The 21085-nt window shown below is 45.6% G+C and overlaps 1 protein-coding gene across 1 annotated transcript in view; it reads right to left on the bottom strand.

Annotated features, from left to right (window-relative positions):
• Positions 1-8601: 8601 nt before the first annotated feature.
• Positions 8602-21085, bottom strand: part of LIN28B (lin-28 homolog B) — a 63986-nt gene continuing 51502 nt past the window's right edge. Inside the window, exon 4 of the mRNA XM_054393155.1 lies at positions 8602-8971. Coding sequence (XP_054249130.1) covers positions 8602-8971 — 370 coding nt within the window. The remainder of the gene's footprint in view (positions 8972-21085) is intronic.

Genomic DNA, 21085 nt, shown 5'->3' on the forward strand with positions numbered 1-21085 from the left:
TTCCCCCTTTGACTCTCTGCCAGAGAGGCGCGGGGTGAGGAGTGCGGCTGGATGCTGGCGGTGCCGGCACAGGCTTGGGAAGCTTTGGGGGGGCTCTGGGTGACCCCAGGAGCCCTGTGGCCCTCAGGACCTGCCAGTGTCTCTTTCTGTAGCCAGAGGAAACCAACTGAGAGAGACTTTTGACCTTCTTTGTTCTCCCACCAGCCCTTTCTTCTTGTACCCTGTCACTTTGCTTTCTGTCTTGGGCTTTGTGGTGGGAAATCCCCTGGAAATGGGTGATTTGGGTTGGAAAAGCCCTCTAAGAACGTCCAGCAGTCAGCCTAACACCACCATAGCCATTAAACCATGTCCCCAGATGCCATGTCCACACAGTTTTTGAACACCTCTAGGGATGGGGACTCCACCACCTCCCTGGGCAGCCTGTTCCAATGCTTGAACACTCTTGCAGGAAAGATATTGTTCCTAATATCCAACCTAACCCTCCCCTGGTTCAGTTTGAGCCTGTTTCCTCTCCTATCACCTGACACTAGTGAGAAGAGACTGACCCCCACCTCAGTGCAACCTCCTTTCAGGTAGCTGTTGAGAGCAATCAGGTCTCCATTCAGCCTCTTCTTGTCTGGTAAGAGGGCACCTGATGCTTCCAACACAGTTTGTAGCTTCTTGCATGCAGTTTTCTTGATGTGCAACAAATTTTTGTGCCTGTTTGCTGCCCACTTAGCTATTTGTGTTGTTTCATCCAGCATTTCAATGCTGGAGGGAGGCATGGGGGGAATAATAAATGGCACAGCCAAGCTGGTAGAGAGGAGAATCTCAGCTTTCTCCTGCCAAATCCAGCAGCCAAAACATTTGTTTTGCCTAGGAAGCTGTTCCTGCCCACAGCACAGTTCCTGCAAGCTAAGTCCTGTCCAGAGGTCTTATGAGAGGAGGGTGGAATACCTGAGGGAGATGGTTGTGCTCCCGTTGTGCCCTCTGTGGCATCTGTGTGTATGTTAAGTCACTTACAAATATGCTGATAGGGTAAATGGCAGCTAAAATGACCTCAGGGCAGCAAGGCTGTACTTGAAGTGGCCAGTCCAGGGCCATCACTTGATGTGCCATTGGGAAAAGCAAGTCCAGTGCAGTCCTTTGCCACCTTCCTTTTTGTTGCTTTGGCTTTAAATCCCCTGGTGTGGGACTCATGAGTCTGTTCCTCCAGTTCTTTGGCTTTAATTCCCCTTGGCTTTTGCTACACAGAAACAGATCCTAGGGCTCAGGGAGCTCTGGGGTGGGCACTTGCTGCTGCCGCCTTCCCCCTCCCAGGCTGTGGCTGCCAGGCAGAGGGGCTCCAAGCAGAGCCTCTGCTCCTCTCCATGCAGCTTTGGGCCAGGCAACTGCTTTTCAGGAACTCTCAGGCTTGAAACTCCACAGAAGTTATGGTTCAGCAGGCTTGACTGTGACTTTTTGTCACAGCTGTCAGGGTAGGTCAGTGAGAGATGAAAGCAGCAGGGGCTGGATGGAAAGGAACCTGCTGTGCTTTGAGCCCCCACCCTTGCTGTGCTGCCTTGCGGGGGGGAGAAAGAGCATTTCTGCTTTCTTTCATAGGCAGCTTCCAGAATGCTTCCAAGTTTAGCTTATTTTAAGTTACTCCAGTAAATTTCAGCCAGTTTTTTTTCCCCCAATGTCTGGTTAGTCTGCCCCAAATATTTTGGATTGTTCCAGCTGAAGTTTTTCTTTCTTTGTTTTTTGTTTGGGTTTGGTGGTTTGAGGAGAGGATTTGTTGGGGGTTTTGGTTGTTTTCTTTTTTTTTTTTTTTTTTTAGCTAATTGCTTTGAAGAACCTAGGGCATGGCAATTCAGCACATTTCTAAAAGGGAAAGAGAACCAAAGTACATTTGGGTTTTGGTTGTTTTTTTTTTTTTTTTTTCTGGAATATTGAGGACCAAGAGTGTGGCAGTGCCACCACCTGCCATAGAAATCTGTGTAGGAAGCCAGAATGGGTGAAAATCCTGAGCTTTGTGTACTATTGCCAGGAGCACAGTTAGTCAGCAGTGGCCAAGATGAGTCTATCAAGTTTTTTTGTGGGCTAAGTGATGTGCAGCAAGGCCTGGGGCTAAATATTGACCCAGCAGGAACCACAGATCGACCAGCTGCATGCCAGCTGAGAAGCAGCAACTCCAAAACATGCCTGGGGCTGGGTGGCAACTGCTCTGCACTCGTGCAGTGGGCAATGCTCTGCACAGGACTGCTGGTCCCTGGAGGTCAACAGCATTGCAGGTAGCAGCTGCCCCCGGGCACAGCAGAGCACTTTGCTGTAAAAGTCTTTAATTAATCAGGCCACCACCTAAATTATAAACAGGAGGACAGCCACAGAATTAACTCCATCCTCTGCCTAGCGTGTCCCCCTCTGCAGCTCTACAGCAGAGTGCTGAGGATGTAATTTTCTGTCTGGAGTAGATAGTGGGTGTGTAGTCTGCAGCCCCTTCCTGCAGGTGTTTATACAAACAGAAAAAAAAATACTCTTTCTGCCTTGTATTTAGTAGAGGTTGTTAAATTTTGCTGTTAATCCTCCCTGCACAGAGCCCTGCATTGAAACAGAGGCACTGGAGGCAGCATCTAGAAGCCCTCCCCTGTTTTACCATGCAATGGTGAGCTGCCACTGCACCAGCACACTCCAGGTAATCCAGAGATGCCATTTCCAGGTGATGGTAGGTAGCAGGACTTTAATTCTAAGAAACAAACAACTTCTCAAATCATTTTCCATCAGCAGGTACTGGATATGTACAAGCCTATACCTTATGGGAGAAATAATCAGGAAGGGAAGAGACTTTGATACCAAAAGCTTTTTATCCCAGAGAATAACCCAGCTGCCTGATCACTTCAATGGCCAATGTGTTCTCACTCAGAGCAAGACCCAAAAGATAGAATCTTGTGGTTTAATTTTGAGAGCTGAATAGGGCTTGGGGTGCAATTCCTGCAGCATTCCTTGTTCCGTCCGTATATGCATCATTTTTTTCTCTCCCCAGCAGCTGCTTCTGTAACTCAAATTCTCTTTTCTGAAGGTAATCTCCCTAAAACTAAGTGAATGTAGGTGGATGTGAAAGGTCTGCCCAGTGTTTGGATGAGGCTTGAATCACAGAATTATCAGGGTTGGAAGGGACCTCAAGGATCATCTAGTGCCACGGGACACTTTCCACGAGATCAGGTTACTTAGAGCCACAACCAGCCTGGCCTTAAAAACCTCCAGGGGTGAGGCTTCTACCACCTCCCTGGGCAACCTGTGCCAGTGTCTCACCACCCTTATGGTTAGTAACTTCTTCCTGAAATCTAATCTAAAGCTCCCCTCCTCTGGATTGGATCCATTCCCCTCAGTCCTATCACTACCTGACACCCTAAAACGTCCCTCCCCAGCTGTCTTGTAGCCCCCTTCAGATACTGGAAGGCCACAAGAAGGTCTCCTCGGAGCCTCTCTCTTCTGCAGGCTGAACAACCCCAACTCTGTCAGCCTGTCCTCACAGGAGAGGACAGACAAGTAAAGACAAAACTCAAAGGCTTGCTGTAAATGCCAATGTTATATGTTTTTATTTTTAATCAAGTAATTCTTTTGAACCTCACAATATCCATGATTGACAGGTTAAAAAAAACAACAACAACAACAACAAAAAGACATTAGGCATGAAATGAGAATATAAAATACATGATATGTAGAAAGTCAATCAGTGCTTTAGTCCCTCAAGACAGTAAACAGGTGAAATGGCCTTCAAAACTTCCACTGCCTTCCTCTTACCACACAACATTCAAGTGATTTGGTTTTTCTCTTTTATTTCACCTTGTAAACAACATCCGAGTCAAACATGGACGAGGAGGTAAACCTATCCTACAGAAGATAATTTAAAAAACACTAGATAAGACACAGTATTAAAGACAGAGAGGAAAAAAATAATCAGTGTTCACTTTGGTCTCTAGTATGGTTATTGTTATTATTACCACAAGCAACACATACTAGTTTTTAAGCCAGTCTGGTGATGGTTTGTCAGCCAGTTCGTTGCTTTAAAAGTTAATCCAAGAGGTAGTCAAAAAGCAATTATCCTTTGGAAAGATGGTTGCTCTTCAGCTGGGTTCAATGACAAGGGTAGCAAATACCTTGGTAGTCTTCAACATTCTCATTTAAAAAATCACCACCAAAGCTGCCACCACAGCTCTGGTTTGGATACAAAAGGAAAGAAGTGTTGCTAGATCAATCTCTTGTTGTCAGTCACCAGGTGGAACAGGGCTCACACAACCAAGGGATCTCAGGGAAGAGGCTGCTGCTGATACGCTAAGCAAAAGGAGATTGATGCCTTTCACAAGGCTCTGCTTGCTTCTAAAACAATACTCAAACCTCATTAAGACTTCTAGGAACATTAAAACCAGTGCTATCTGCACAGGCACATCTCTTCCCAATCACTTTTCTAGCTAGCAGAGGGGAATACATATATATTTATTTGTTTAATTTTTTTTTAAATGATAAACATTTCTTACAGATAAATTAATTAAATTAAATTTAAGACTTGAGGAGATTTCCCATGTTCTTTTATAATTCTTCTCACAAAGAACCTTACAAGATCTATAAACACTTTTATTTTTTCCTTTAATGGGGCTCTATTCACAGAACTAAGTGTGACTGAGCAGGAACTCCAGGATTACACTGGGGCAGAGTAAAACTGGACTGGAAAAGGTGGCCTGCAAAGGGAGGAGGAGGAGGTAGGATCCAAATGTGGTGTTTGGCACTGCCTGAAAGCTGGCTAAAAGCAAACTATTGCAAATGGTATCTTCACCATGCCAGCTTCACCATCAACTGCAGCTGAAAGGGTTTTGGCTCTTCCTCCACATTCAAGTCTTGGTCATGGCCTAACTTTTGTAGCACATCAATAAATCACAGAATGTTAGGGGTTGGAAGGGACCTCCAGAGAGCATCCAGTCCAACCCCTCCCTGCCAGAGCAGCATCACCCAGGGCAGGTCACATAGGAACACACCCAGGTGGGTTTTGAAAGTCTCCAGAGAATGAGACTCCACAACCTCCCTGGGCAGCCTGCTCAAGTGCTCCACCACCCTCAGTAAAGAAGTTTTGAGGTGGAACATCCTGTGACCTCTCTGAGGGAGAGTTAAAAAATACCTCATCATGTCCCTTATGATTAAATCAAATTGAGTACTTTGGGGTGGAAGAATGGGGAAGGAGAGATATCCTTGTTGCAGCTTTAACCTTCTCTCCACTATTGTTAGGAGAAAAAGACCTCTCTCTGAGCAGACAGTTGAACTCTCTCCCCTCAAACGAGTTTTATTGTGAAGCACTCTGGCAAGGCCAGGCTGCTGAATAGGGAGGAGATCTCTAGGCTGAGCCAATGCTGCAGAATATTAATTTTGTCCTTAGACATGAAGGAAGAATCCTAAATTCAGTCTGTGCCTCCTCCTCTCAAGAGTTCTTTGCTGATTTGGAGCAGCCTATCAAAGCAGTATAACCAGATATATTTTTTTTTCTGCTGCAGTCCAGTGCTAAGTAGTCCCCTGCTGCAGCTCATGCTGCTGTACCTGTAACTCAGGTGTGGTTTTGTCTCTTCTGAGATGGATTTATTCTCATGAACAGTGCCCATAATCCTTTAGACAGAAAAAAAAACCCAACCAACCAAAACAACAGAGTAACAACTTTCAAAGAAATGTTTGGAAATGTCTCCTAATCTTACATGGATGCTTCCTCTTCAACAAGTATTTGCCAGAAGGTAGGCAGTGAGTGGTGAGCTATCACTGACAGGTTTAGTACAGATCCAAAGTATGTACCATAGATCAACAGCCACCCTCCAGGCTGGAGCAGCACACAGGTGGGGCTCTGCAGGAAACATGAGGTAGCCTATTGCTGTAAACAGAATCGTCAGTTTATTGTCACCTATGTAAACAAAGTGGGCTTGATGCTTTTATAGTTTTTGGGTTTTGTTTATTTTTTTCTTTTTTTTTTTTTTTCTTCCCCCTCCACCCCCACCCCCCATCCCTCCCCTCTTAGAAAAGCTAAGCACCACCAACTCTGCCTGGAAAGTCAGTGGGAGAGCTGTGGTTGCCCAGCATCTCTGAAAGCCCCCAGGACCCTGTGAATGTAAAGACACCAAGGCTCACAGAACTAACCACACTTCATCAGTTCACAGGGACTCCGAATACAAAATGCTGAGATCTGATTATCAGAAATGTAGGTCTGTGTCAACTCAGAGGTAGTTACTGATATCAGTACATAATACTTATATAGAGATAAAAAGGTCTAAGACTATTTGGTTTGTTCTGAGTAAGCAGGTCTGTAGACTAGTCTGTAAAGGAAAAAAAACACAACATTAAATGGTATATTCCCTGAGCAAAGTTCTTTATCCTGAGTATGCTATGTAATAGTGATAATATTCTACTATATAAAAATAAAACCTTAAGCTTTCAACAATAAGACAGGGTTTGGTTCTGTGCTCTTAGCAGTTCAGTCTGACTTCGGTGCACGCAGGGATCTTGAACAGCACCGCTGAAAAAAATCTGCAGGTTGAGAAGGTTTCCTGATCTCAGTTCTGAACTTTTTACCTTATAAACAGGGAATGACCACTTTTCAAATCCACAATTGCCTATTTCTAGAAGGAACTTTGGTTTAAATTTTCAAAGTGACCTAAGTTTTGCATCTTTGCTGTTGTGAAGCTGGTTTTTCACACCGGCTAGGAGATTTAAGCAATGCCACTTTGATTTGTCTACATAAGTTAAATAAGTTTACTCTCCTCACGTAAGGCAAGGAAGTTCTTCTCTATAGATACATCACATTCAATATCGTCAAAAGTAAGCTTTGCATTAGCACGTTGAGAACTTCAGGATAAACCATCCAGATTCAAGCAAACACTGGCAAGGAATTCACAAAAAATGATCATCTTTAAATCATGCCCTTTGCTGAGGTGTTTGATTGCTACCTGTTCACTGAAGCAGCAGCAGCAGCAGCAGCCTGATCTGGCAGAAGTGGCCATGGAAGGAGCCATACCTGTTGGAACTCTGTGGCTGGCTGGAGTCTTTCACACAGGGCTGTTGCTTCACTTTGATTAGCCAAGCTTAAAGCTGCCTGACTCCTTGAGGCTCCAGCAGGCTGTGTTTATTGCCCATGGTAGGGATCACCCAGGGCTTTCTAATTAACTTACCCCTGCCGTGGGATGTGTCAGAGTGCGTTCCCTTACGTGTGACTTGCTAACTCAGGAGCGACAAATGGAAAGCGACTTGAAGTTTTGATAGGCTCCAGCTCTATTAACCCCGAGCAAGGGCTGCAGCCCAGGGAGTCTCACTCCAAGGCCACCAATCTTTCTCCTCTTTAGTGTGTGGTCTCAGCACACTCTGGACCAAGGCTGGTCAGCTACAGCTTCCAGCTCACAGGAAGTAGATGACGCTTAGGGCTTCTGGCAAATTCACAGGAGCCTTCACTCAGGCCTGGCTGCAGCAGGCACCTGCCCTTCCTGACTGCACATCAGCAGCAAGGGAGGCTGTGGCTGAGCAACCCCAACTACCCAGCTACCTTTCCTCTTCAGAAACTATCTATCCCAGGATCTCATTAACTTTGCATTTAATTTTCTTTAAAACCAAACCAGACAACACCACAAACTCCTAGGGAGGTCTCTCCATGACGTTTCAACAGAAAACGAGGGTGGGGGAAAAAGTCCTTTCACACTGAGTGGCAATGCTTGGGACCAAGAGAAGTTGCTGCTGCTGCTACTGCCACTGAAGTCCCCTACATGTTCACAGAATACAAAGGGCTAAGCAGGATGGTATCCTGACACCAGCCAAAAGGCTCTGTTATACATTCTCCCCTAGACAACAGTCATCTAAATCACAGTTAGGACCACATCAATTTAACAAAATATCTTGAGAAACCAGCACAGAACTACACATTCATTGTCTTCTCCAGAGCTTTCAACTCCTCACCAACAAAGGATGGTGGCAATGAGAGCTGTGTTGTCACCACACTGCCCTGCATAGGCACAGGGAGGGGGGTTTGATATCTTGTGGAGATGAGAAAGAAAAGACCTCAAATGGATGGTGGGAGGGGGGATGTCTTAGTATCTTTAGTACCATATGGCAGCTTTAAAAATCTGAAAGGATCCTTTGGTTCCCAAGAGAAGTAACAGTTTTGATCTCAGTTCTCTGTGTGGTTTAGCAGGTTTAGGTTGTTTCTGAGTGAGATTTCTTGGGGTTTTCTTGTTTGTTTTTAATTTTGAAGGCATTCAGAAACAGGTGGTAGGAATTGAGTTCAGAAACGTTCATGGATACTGTGCCTATTGCTTCACAGTAACATCTGGTATGAGCTGGAGAGTGGTCTGATGGGGGAAAAAAGCTATTTATAGATATGTACACATACACACACACATGTGCACGCTCACACACACACACAGAGAAGGTCAAACGTGATGCACCCTGCTCAAATGGACTTTGCATGGAGTGATTTGTCTAGGAAAGAAACAAAATTCACAGTTCCTCAACAGTAGTTAAAAGTTTCCAGGTCAGCTACTGATCATGAAATTATTTCCCCTGTACTTGTATGAGGTAGACATCCCAAGAGGATATAAAAGAAAATGGAAAGCTGTGAGAAATGCTTTAAGTTTTTTTCCTTTTCTGGACAGAAGGCCCCTTCCTGCTGGGCTCTTCGGGCGATGCTGACAACTTACTGGCCGAAGCTTCCTGCGGTGACCTGCCCGAGCGCTCCGAGATCTCTGCCCTGCCCTCCTGAGAGTAGGATGGAGAGGAGTAGCCGTGTGTCCCTCCTCCTTCCCTCAGGAAGGCAGAAGTGGAAGGCTGGGGCTCAGCTTCGTGTCTTCCCTGAGAACTGGTGGGCTGCTGCGAGACTGTTTTAAGGGGGCAGTTAGCCACCATGTGCATGATGCTCTGACAGTAATGGCACTTCTTTGGCTGCGGAGGTAGACTACATTCTTTAGCGTGGTGGTCAAGGCCACCACAGTTGTAGCATCTGGAACAAAAAACAAGACAGACAGCTAGTTATGAAACGCAGAGGCAAACAGGGAGATTTTCAGGTCTCCTGGTGAAACAGGCAGGATCACAGAATGCTAGGGGTTGGAAGGGGCCCCCACAGATTGTCCAGTCCAACTCCCCTGCCAAAGCAGGGCCACCTGGGGAGCACATCCAGACAGGTTTTGAAAGCCTGCAGAGAAGGAGACTCTGCAGCCTCTCTGGGCGTCCTGCTCCAGGGCTCTGTCATCCTCACCATAAAGAAGAGTCACATATTCTTGTGTTGAGGTGGAACCTCCTGTGCTGTAGCAGTATTCCTTGTCCTATTGCTGAGCACCATCAAAAAAAGACCATCACCACCCTGACACTCACCCCTCAGATATTGATAGAGGTTGATCAGCTAGATCCCCTTCTCAGCCTTCTCTTCTCCAAACTGAACAGCCCCAGCTCTCCTTCTTCATGGGAAAGATGCCCATGTCTTGCAATCATCCTTCTCGGGATCTCTGCCCCGACCCCCCTGCAACCACTGCAGCAGGTTGAGGGGCACTGTGCCAGCTGCAAGGTGCCAGCTGCAAGGTGCCAGCTGCAAGGCGCCCGCTCGTCGCACCTGACCCAAAAGCCGCCCTGCGCTTGGCTCCTTTCCGGGGCTCCCGGCTCGCCTCCCGGGCAGTCCCGGGGCGCACGGCCGCTAGAGGGCAGCAGATCCCCAGGCACGGCGCGGCCGGCAGCAGCCGCCGTGAGCCCGGCGTTTGCGGCACGGAGACAGCAGCGACCGCCTCAGCCCCGCCGTGCCCGTGGCTGCCAGCCGGAGCCAACACCGACTGGCACAGCTAGCAGAGCACAGCAGGCAGGAGGAGCCCAGCCGGGCACCGCCTGCAGCTTCGCTGCCCCACTCCGAGCCATGGAGAAAGGTGCAGCGAGCAAGAACCGTTCAGACTCAATGTAGCCGTGTCCCAATGTCCATGCTGCTTCCAGCCAGGGAATCCCAGACGTGGAGAAGGGACATGGTGCCAAGCTCCTGCCCAGGGTCTGGCACTTCGCCTCCAGTCCTGGAGGGTCTGGGCCAGACTCTGGCAGTGCTGCTGTTGCAGAGGGTTTGCAATGCACTTAGGCTTTAAGTACAAAAGCAAGTAAATGAAGCCCTGGCAAGAGCCATAAAACAGGGGTGGTTTGTTTTCTCTTGAAATCCCTAAGCCCCAGGTGGTTGTGTCCTGAGGTGCCACCTTCAACAGGATGTGGCTGTCCTGGAGCTGATGGGTGCAAAGCAAAGGTTCTCAAAGATGGCTCAAATCCCTCTCTATTAACCTTGTTAGCCTGGGGAGTCCTGAAGGATTCTCCAGCAACTCCTTACAAACCCTTCTGCTTTGTAACACGTGGCAGGAATGCCAGTCCTTGGACTAACATTCCTCTAAAACAATACAAACAAACATTTCTCTGGCATGGTGACCCTGTGCCAGTCATGTTCTCCACTGAGCTCTCTATTTTGTCTGGTTTTCTATGCTTTCTGTTTCTTTGTTTTATAAAACTTGCCTTAGACACACAGACATTTTGAGTTATTATCATCTCTGATGATAAAATTTAACCACTGATTTTTGTTGCTTTTTAACAGCTAATTAAAAAAAAAGAAAGAAAGAAAATAAAACAACCATTGCAGAAAGACAGTCAACAGAAGGATTAAGAGAGACTATAACTCTATGTACAAAATAGAAAAAGAAAACTATTCAGATTCCTGGAAAGTTAAAAGGCACAATTTCAGCTTTCATTTAGTGCTCACTACTAGTCTATCCAAAACCAAATCAAGTTTCATCCATGCAAAGCCATACATACAGCTGGAGTCCCACCTAAAGAATTTCATCTAGCTTTCAAAGAAATCTTATTGATAAAATCTGTGTCATTTCTAAAAAAAAAAGACTGCAAACCAACTGCTAACATTTGCAGATCCATTCCAAGAAACAATCCCTCAAGCATCCCCCTCTTCATCCCTGTTAGCAAGGCACTAACCATATCTTTATTTTAGCAGGCAAGTGAAGCAACAGCATCAATTGCCCGTGGCATGCTGTCATGTCTGACAAGGCTGACCTGTAATTTAGAGACGTTAAATCATGAACAGAACTTCATTATCCTTTCAGAAAGCATGGTAATTAAATTGTTGCCATCTTCCCTAAAAACTAATAAGAAATGAGAAGCCAAACCCATTACACTGAACTCTGCACTCTCATGACATCTGCAGAAGCATGTTCTAGGTGAACTGGCTGCATTTTTAAGTCACCACTAAACTGAAGTCTGTGATTTTTTTTTTCCAGTGGAATTCGAAGACTAAACTCATACTGGTTCTGTCTGCACACACTACAGAATAACACATCAAGAGACATAGAATATAAAGCTTCCCTTGAATCAGAAGGAAATAACAAGTACAAGCCCCACTGGCACTTAGTATTGATTTTCCAAGCACAGGAAGGGAAATGACATCCTAAATATATTGCAAACTGAACATCCTGATCTAAGCCCAAACCAGCAATCTTTTTTCTCCCGTGATTTTACACACAGCAAAGTTGTCACTTACTAAACAATATCCATCTGGGTTTGGGTTTTTCCCCCCTCCCTCCCCCTCCCAAATCATTGCAGGTATTTTCAAATTAGTGACTCCCATTTAACAGCAGCATTCAGTCCTCTTAACTGGCCCTCAGCTCTATTTCCCCAACAAGCTTCCTAAAGACCTTCTGGATAAAATAAGGCAGAAATTAAATCTTGGAATTAGGGAAGCAGAAGAACAGCAACAACAAAACCCCTTGAAGTGTCTTGGGTTTTCTCCTCCACTAAATTAATCAAAGAATTCCAAAATGTAGTACTTATTGCAATTTAGATTAAAGAATGATATTTATTATTATCCCCATTGGTTTCTAGCAGTATACTTATTTCTAGGCTAAGTATAACACAGTGCAATGGGAGTATAGTATAATAAATACAGCATACTAAGTATAATATAATAAAGTACACTCAGTAGAGAATAATACAGTGTAACAGGAATGTGCAGACCTTCTGGAAATCGGGCATTTTATCTCAGTTCAGAATACAGAATTTTATAGCTGTGAATGCATTTGCACTTGTTTCTTCCCCTTAACAGCACAAGTCTTTAGAATTGCTACAAAATCCTTTGGGAATAGGTGAAAGGGCCTGAGGAGCAGAGCAGGCAGCAGCCCCGGACAAATCAATTTCAGCAGTCGCTATGGTATGCACTGTGTTATCCACTCCAGTGAACCATTTCACCTTACCAAGAATCTGCTGTCAGGGTCCCTGGCTTCCACTCCAGAAGCCTCCATCACCTATTTGCATATCTATTTATCAACCCGTCCTACCTGCAGGGAATTGCAATCTTCTGCATTTATTCACATCACCATAACAGAAACCTCTATCAGCAGAAGCAGCTATGATCTAACTTTGGCTAGGCATTTTAGGAATGGGCTTTGTTAGCACCCAACTTCACTATTTGGCTGAAGGTTTGCATTAGAATATACAGGTACCAGCCAGGGTGTGCCTGGGCTTACCAGGAAGGTGGAATTTCTTCACTTAACTATCCATTCATGCCTTGTCAATCACTCTTACCAGGAGAACAGACCCCACCCTGCTCTGAAATGCCTTCCCTCTAGAGCGATTTACACCAAAATGGCAATGGTCAGCCACCTCCCAGCTCACAAATGATCCCACAAGCATCACCCATGTGCATGAAGGTAGGGAATTAACCCTTTAGCCCATGCTCTTCTCTGCTGCATGCACACCATCACGAATCCTGAGAGCATATGAAGCACACACTCAAGCTTACAGATCCGCATCTTTGTACACATAAAGACACAGAGCAACACACAAGCTGGCTCCTAGGACTCTTAGCAAATTCTCATTTGAGTGTTTTATCAGATCAGTACAACCACAGCAAGCGTTTCTGCACTTCAGAAGCACCATGGAATAATCTATGTTAGCTTAAACACAACGTGAGAGTTTATCTGCAATTACACTGGGAGGTGAGCAGACCACAGAAAGCCTTTCAAAGGGCAATTATAGCAGAAGCAACCCTTACAAAACAAGTAGCAACAAGAAGGATTTGTTAAAAAATGGGGAAAAAAAAAAAAAGAGGAGTGTCTCTTTCATACTGGGCTCCCATGATTTACTAGGTAGCTTCAGGCTCAAAAGATAATGCAAGAGAGTAAATGAAGAGGTGGCAATTAGGCTGAGGGGGAATCCTTTCTTCCCTCCAGCACTGACAGCAAGGTGAATCAGGGTGATTTTTTTGATATAAAAGAGATGAACATTAATTTAATAAAGGAACACCTTGAGGAACCAGCCCAGCACTGTGTTTCAATACTCACAAGAAAATGGTAAAGTTAATACCTACTAACAAAGAAAGATGAGAGCATAAAGTGAAGTTAAAAACACTTCTGAATTCTCCTTCACTGAGGATTGCTGAATCATAAAGGAAACACGGATGCAGAGATTCCTGCTCTATTAACTGCAAATTAACTGAAATTCAGGAGCAGCACTCAATTTCACAACCAAAAGCAAATGCAAAATAAATTACTCCCTAGCTCTCAGCTTTTTTTTCCCCCTTGTCCTAGCAGCCAGCTCCCACTTAAGGAGCACACCCTAGCCCTGTCCCTTTTCAAAGGACAATGCTCCTGCCCTGCAAATGTTTGGAAGGTAACACAACTGCTGGCTTCTCCCTGCTGCTCTGTAATATGATTTAGATGATAATCCAATCGATATGACAAGTAGAGAATCATTTGTGTGGCTGCACACTATTATCTGGTGAGAGAAAGTTACCCTGAGGACTTGAGTTTTTCTTGGGGAGAGGAGAGGAAGGGGTTAACTCCGACCAGGGGCAGCAAAGGGAAGAAAAGGGTTTTACCAGAGGAAGACTAAAATACATTCACCAGGATATTCCCCACACCAACTCCTCTTTTGTTTTTTCTTTCTGAATGCTACCAGACAACAAAAAACCTGCCTTTGGCTACCAGTGCTCCATCCAGCAGTGTTAATATTCTGAAAAATGGCCTGGCATCCTACAGCATGTGCCAGGAGGTGTTTTTACAGGACACTGAATGGTACCTAAGCTTTTAAGGCACACAGAAAATGTGTGGGATGGCACCTAAGTGAAGCTGCCTTTTTTAGTCCTTACTCTCACAACATACTTTAAGTTCTTGCAGACAGATCACACAGATCATTTGAAACACCTCATTTTGCTGTAAAGGGAGATGAAACTATCTATGTTCTAACAGAAATAGGGATCTTCGAACTAAGATGTTTTAACTCTTCAAGGAATTCAGTGATTTGTCCTTAAAAATCAAGCTGTGGGGCAGCACAAGGGGTCACTTCTGGCTGGAGGTGTCTGCTTGCTGAGGCACCACCTGGGAGGAGTGAGAAACAGCTCCAACATTGCCACAGGACTGAAAAGAGAGGGGGGAAACAGGAGAGAGAAAGGGGAGGAAAACAGGAGAGAGAAAGGGGAGGAAAACAGGAGAGAGAAAGGGGAGGAAAACAGGAGAGAGAAAGGGGAGGAAAACAGGAGAGAGAAAGGGGAGGAAAACAGGAGAGAGAAAGGGGAGGAAAACAGGAGAGAGAAAGGGGAGGAAAACAGGAGAGAGAAAGGGGAGGAAAACAGGAGAGAGAAAGGGGAGGAAAACAGGAGAGAGAAAGGGGAGGAAAACAGGAGAGAGAAAGGGGGGAAAACAGGAGAGAGAAGGGGGGGGAAACAGGAGAGAGAAGGGGGGGAAACAGGAGAGAGAAGGGGGGGAACAGGAGAGAGAAGGGGGGGAACAGGAGAGAGAAGGGGGGGAAACAGGAGAGAGAAGGGGGGGGAAACAGGAGAGAGAAGGGGGGGGAAACAGGAGAGAGAAGGGGGGGAAACAGGAGAGAGAAGGGGGGGGAAACAGGAGAGAGAAGGGGGGGAAAAACAGGAGAGAGGAAGGGGGGGAAAAACAGGAGAGAGAAAGGGGGGGGGAACAGGAGAGAGGAAGGGGGGGAAAAACAGGAGAGAGAAAGGGGGGGGGGGGGAAACCAGGAGAGAGAAAGGGGGGGGGGGAAACAGGAGAGACAAAGGGGGGAAACCAGGAGAGAGAAAGGGGAGGAAAACAGGAGAGAGAAAGGGGGGGAAACCAGGAGAGAGAAAGGGGGGGAAACCAGGAGAGAGAAAGAGGGGGGGGTGGGGGGGGGGAACCAGGAGAGAGAAGGGGGGAAGGAGAGCGAGGGGAAAACATTAAAAAAAAAAAAAAAAAAAAAAGGAGGAAAAAAAAGAGAGAGAATCTCCTAAAGAAGCAACGATTAAATAAAAATTCTTATCTATCTATTTCTCCTCCCAATCCTCCCAACAGATGATCATGTACCAGAGATTGGAGACTTTCAATTTCAGGAGGAGGAAACCCCAAGGTCCCTCCATTTTTTTTCCAGGCTCGCCTTCCTTTCATCTCCCAGATAGCCCCCAGCACGCAGCCACAAGCGCACCGCCTGCCTGCAAGGCCTCCAATAACACCGGGTCGAATATTGATGGTGTTGACTCTTGTTACAAATAAATAAATAAAACCTCTCCGCTGTAAACCCATCGGATCGACTGGTTTGCTGTGGTTAGTTCTAAATCAATCTCCTCTCCCCGGCGGATCCCAGAAGTAATATCAATAGGTTACAGTCTTTTGTTGCTTGGCTCTCCCCTCCCCCTCCTTTCCCCCCCACCCCCCAACAAAGAAGCTGACAAACAACAAGGGGCATTTGCCTGATAAATCAGTTCTGGCAGGAGAAAAATTTAGCTGAAGCTGGTGAGGAAATGAATTTGTTTTAAATCTGCTAAACTGGGAGTTGGGGGTTGTTTTTTTTTTTAACACAACAAGAAAGGTGTTCAAAATGCACACAATAAATCCTTTTTTTTTCCACAAAATGGGAAAGGGCTACATGGACAGCAGCTCTTTGACAAACAGCCTCAAAGATGTTCCGTGCATTCTCTCCTCCTTTCCCTGAAACCTTATCTCTGCCATCCACTCATCCCTCTTTATGGCAGCAGCAGCAAATTATTTTTTCAGATAATCACATAACAAATCCTTATGAAATGCATCCTGACAGGGGAATGCTTGGGATGTGCTCTCACTTGTTACAACAAAAGGATTTTCTTTATATTGAGAGTTAGGAACTCCTGGGAGGAGAGGGGGGGGGGGGGAAATCAGTTTACAAAACTGAGCTCTTTTCTTTCTAAAGAACATGGAAGATGGCTTTGCTCCCGAAGTATCAATACAGCATGGAAGGGAGGTGTCTGTTTTAATGGCTCTAACTCATCCAGACAAAGCAGACGCAAGAGCAGTGATGGTTTCAGGAAGTTATGTTTCAAACAGTTCCATAGCCAACATGAAATGGTTACACTGAGTGTACACTGAGTTACACTGAGTGGTTTCCAGTCGGTCTGGAATCTTTCTGCACGACAAAAACACACACACACAAATACAATCAACCACAGTCTCTGTGAGAATAATAAAGGGGATTTAATTTTTTTTTTCTTTTTAATGAAACCAGTTCTGCATGTAGTGCTTTTAAAACCAGTATTTTCTACAGCTGACATTGGTGGGAAAGACTGCAGACAGGTTTCCTCTGGCTGTCACTGCAGTGTGTGCCCACAGCTGCAGGCTCCTGCCCCAGTGTGCAGCTATGGGCAGGGATGGGGTGGCCAGAACTCAGCAGATCTTAGTGAGCTGAGTTTTGAAACCACTCCTCAGTGCCCCTGCTTACAGAAGCATAGTTCAGTAACACCAGAAGACTTCACAGAGGTGGCTTGAGCCTCCTGGCCATGTGGATATAAGGTTGCAGGCTGCAGAAAACCAGCTCAGCTCTTTCTGGGTCATTGAGGTGCTGTTTGTGAGCTAAGAGGCATGCCTGACCCTATCTGCCTCTCAGCAGAGCTGGTTGCAGGGTTTCTACATCCACTGATCAGCTAAGTCCACAGAGATAAAAGGGTAGTAGGTAACTGGGGATTAGTTGTTAGACGTTGCCATTTCCCTTTGTTTCTTCATTCTATCACTAACGTTAGCAGCCAATACAAGTGACAGCGACTCACAACAGCAGGAAATGGCAAATGGCATCCTGGCAGTAGATTGGAGCACTGGAACTGAGCAGAGGAAGAAGAGGAGAATGAAGAGGAGGAGGGAAGACTGCTGGGGAAGTTCATAACCCATTCTTCTTCCCCAAACACCAGTTTTAGAGTCAAGTGACTTCAGGTATCCCTGAATTAGCATGATGCAGAGTTTCAGACCCCCCTGGTGACAGCAGTACAGACTGCTTTAGATCCTAGCCTCACAATGGCTTTTCTTTTTAAAGCCACTGAATCCTATGACTTGCATGAACATGGGCTCCAAAAATGGTAGGGACTGCAGAATGTGACCAGCAGCTCACATCTTCCTTTCTTTCTTCAGAAACAAAGGGATGGTCACTGTCTGACACACTGAGGAGGCCAGACCAGCTATCTCCACAGGGGTCCCTTACAGACCCCACTGGGATCGATAGGGTGAGTCCTGTAGCATGAAATACACACAAGGCTTCCTTTCCCAACTGTTCCAACTGGAGGACATCACAGGTGTGGCTGGTGCTGTTTCAAGGAACAGCACTTTTAAGTTCCCTGCAAGAACAATTAACCCACTCAGATGCCCCACAGCCACATTTTAGTGCTAAGGTGAGGCACTGACCACTTGCTTTCTCAGTCAGTCCCTCTCCAAACTCCCATTTTAAGCTAAAAGGGACTAGCTCCATATGCAGCCATTATTACCAAATGGTTGTGTTCAGCATTTTCTCTGAACATGTTTTTAAGAGGCTTTAACCATCTAAAAGAGAGAAAATTAATTTGGAAGCTTTTCACACCAAGATGCAGAAGCGACAGCAAAGCGTGAAAAGAGGATTTCAAGCTGCAACAAGATTAAACCTCATCCTAAAGCTTTTAATTCCCACCTGAGGCAGGTATTTGTGTTGTCCTACAGTGCCTGATCTTGGAGAATTACAAACCTTCCACTTCTAAATATCCAAAACACTTGGAAATATCCAGTTCCAAACAACCACAGAACAGAGAGAATGTGTCCTCTACACCAAAGACTCTTCACCTCAGGCACAGCCCATAGATTTCCCTCAGGAGCAGTCTCATCCTTCCCAGGCTCAGAAGCTGGCATCACCTTTCTCTGCCACAGGCAGCCTAGGTGAGTCTGTTCTGTATAATCAAACTTTTACAGGTATTGAAATGCCTAAGTCCCACTGAGCTCTGAGGAAAACAAGATCCTCAAGGCTTTGAGAAGCTGAGTCTCTGCCTCTTGGGATTACCCTGGTAAGGCAACAGGAAAAAATGTACTTATGATACAAAAGAGTACAGCCATGTGATGGTCAGACCACAAATTAATTGATGTTCCAAGCATATTCTGGCCAATGCAGGAAAATACCTGGTTTTGAAACTGCCCTCTTAGTTACAGCTCTTTCACTGCTGTCCAACTTCTGGGCTGGAAAGCCACAGGCAAGTTGTGAGAAGTCATTTCTAGAGCCCACACACCACACAGAAAATGAGGGACATCAAGAGCTAACTGGCTTTGTACAAACGCAGGATCCCTCCCTCCACAGGTCTTTCCCATTCCCTGTTGGCAGAAGCACAAAAAGGAGAATCAGAAAGCAGACTTTCTACATGCTGCAAAAGCCTGAGCCAGAACATCTTCAACAAATTGCTGTGCTTAGCTTTCATCCCAGTCTCCCACAAAGCTCTGCACAGTGAGTGCCACCACTGCTTGCCATCTTGGCAGCTCCTGGGCTGCCCTTCTGTTTGCACATCCGTGCTGTGAGACAAGCCAGCAGCAGTGTGCTCTGCCAGGCAGCATGCAGGGAACTGCTAAAGATCCTGCTGGAGGGCTGCAACCCATCCAGAACTGCCAGCAGTGACCAGGAGCACAGCTCAGCTTTCCATTTCATTCATAGATTTGCTGTGTGGGATTTCTGCCTGGGTTCATGAGTCTCTCCCTCCTAATGCTTTTGAGATGAGGTAGCCATGGCTCCTGGATTTGTAGTGCACTGCAATACTTGCCTTGAGCACCTCTGCAGCAAGAGTAGATGTGTCCTCTCTCTAGAAATTACTTGAGATCTTTACCACAGGGTTAACTGCTCAAGTGCTTGACTCACAATTGAATTCTCTGCTTTGATGTTCATTCAAGAACATCTGAAGACTTATTCAAGAATGGTTGGATGAGGCCTTGAGCAACCCGGGCTGGTGGAAGGTGTCCCTGCCCAGGGGGGTGGAACTGGATGATCTTTAAGGTCCCTTCCAACCCAAATCATTCCATGAATCTGTGAAGGGGCCAGCAGGTTCCCTCAGAGCACCTCAAAGCCAAGACAAAGAGCAAGATTCCTGCAAAATGCTGTGAGAATTCCAATGCTTTGTCACATTAAATGGCACAGAAATCAACAGACCTGCTGATAAACCACTGGCTCTCTGTAGCTTCAATTTTTAAAAGCCACAATTTGCCATAGTTAATTAACTATGCCATGAGCTAAGTATTTCGGTGGGTCTGAAAGCAGGATGCTTTCTACCAGAATGTGTCTCCATACATCAGCATCCCTTTTAGCTCAGAAGTAGATTGTTTTCAGGTTACCATTCCAGAAATGCTGCTGTTAATAATATTTCTTAGGCCTCTTCCTGATTTCTGCTGTTAGCTGAAATCAAGCCACTACTGCTGGATGATCTTTAGGGTCTCTTCCAACCCAAACCATTCTATGATTCCATATACAGAACCATATATGTACACACACATATATATGTAAATGCATCATAGAATATATATAGAATACCCTTAAATATTTTAAGTAAACAATATCTGACTGTCATTTGAATTTGTTGATAGGAATTTTCTATTTCTTTTTCTTTTTTTTTCCCCCCTTTTTTTTCTCTTTTGCTCTTTTTGGGCTGTTGGGGTTTGGTTTTTTTTTTTTTTTGTGTGTGTGTTTGGTTTTTGTTTGGGGTTTTTTGTTTGTTTTGATTTTTATTTCGGGGTTTTTTTGGGGGGAGGGGGGAAGGTTGTTGGTTGGTTTGAGTTTGGTTGTTTGGGGTTTTTTTCCTTCCTTTTTAGCAGATGATTTATCCAAACATAATCTGCACTTTCCAAATTGCCCTTCCACATTACCTCTGCTCACATTACTGCTCACACTCTCTATTTTTCAAAGCCACCAGTTCCAAACGTGCTTCCCCCCCCCATGTCACCAGCCCCTCGCCACGTGCATGGAGAGCAGTGCTCTCTCTGCTCCAGCCCCAAAGTTAAAGCATCTGAAGTGTAAATTGTGTGTGACACAGCCAAAGAAACCCACTTTGCTTTAACCTTGTTAATGGTGAGCCAGATGGAACCGCTGAGGCCACCCATTGTTCAGCTTTGCATTTTTGTGTAATGCCATGGTGTAGGTCCATAGGGCCTCATGAATTCCCCTCCTCTGAATATATACTCTGCTGTTAAAGGCACTGAAAGGATCAAGCTCTGCTCTGAGAGCAGCTGGCTTTGTATTTTTTTTTTTTAATGATTGTTAGCAGCAGCAGCAGGTCCATTCTACTCCCCCCAACTCTACCCCTGCCCTTCTTAAAATCCTGATCTCTCGGTTCCTGAGGAAAACCAAACCCTATCTCTGCCCTATAAGCACATCATACATGACCTCAGCTTCAGCACCCCAAATATTCACCCAAAACTCTCAGGTCCTCCCTTCCTGTCCCAGAGGTTCTTAATCACATGAATAATCATCACCAGTCAGGTCATAATTTCCTTCTTACCAAACCCAGGTGAACCTGCATCTGCCTAACTTTTGTTACTGGTCATTGCCCTCTGGAAATTTGGTCAAACTTCCCTGTCTTGGCCTCTTTTGTGCCTTTAAGATGAAAATGGAAACAAGAGGAGCTTAGAGTAAAGATAGCCCACAGCAGACTCCTCAGTCTGAGAAATAAGGGGAAGCTGGTGAACGGTGGCATGCTGAGACCCATCTGTGGAGTGCTTGTGATGTAGAAGACAACATCTCACCATGCCTGTGCCCTGATGCAGCTGATGAAAAGCTGCAGCACACATTGTCACTGAGGCAGTGAACCCCCCACAAG

The sequence above is a fragment of the Indicator indicator genome, chromosome 27 (genome assembly GCF_027791375.1).
Source record: "Indicator indicator isolate 239-I01 chromosome 27, UM_Iind_1.1, whole genome shotgun sequence".
In the NCBI taxonomy this organism is placed as follows: domain Eukaryota; kingdom Metazoa; phylum Chordata; class Aves; order Piciformes; family Indicatoridae; genus Indicator; species Indicator indicator.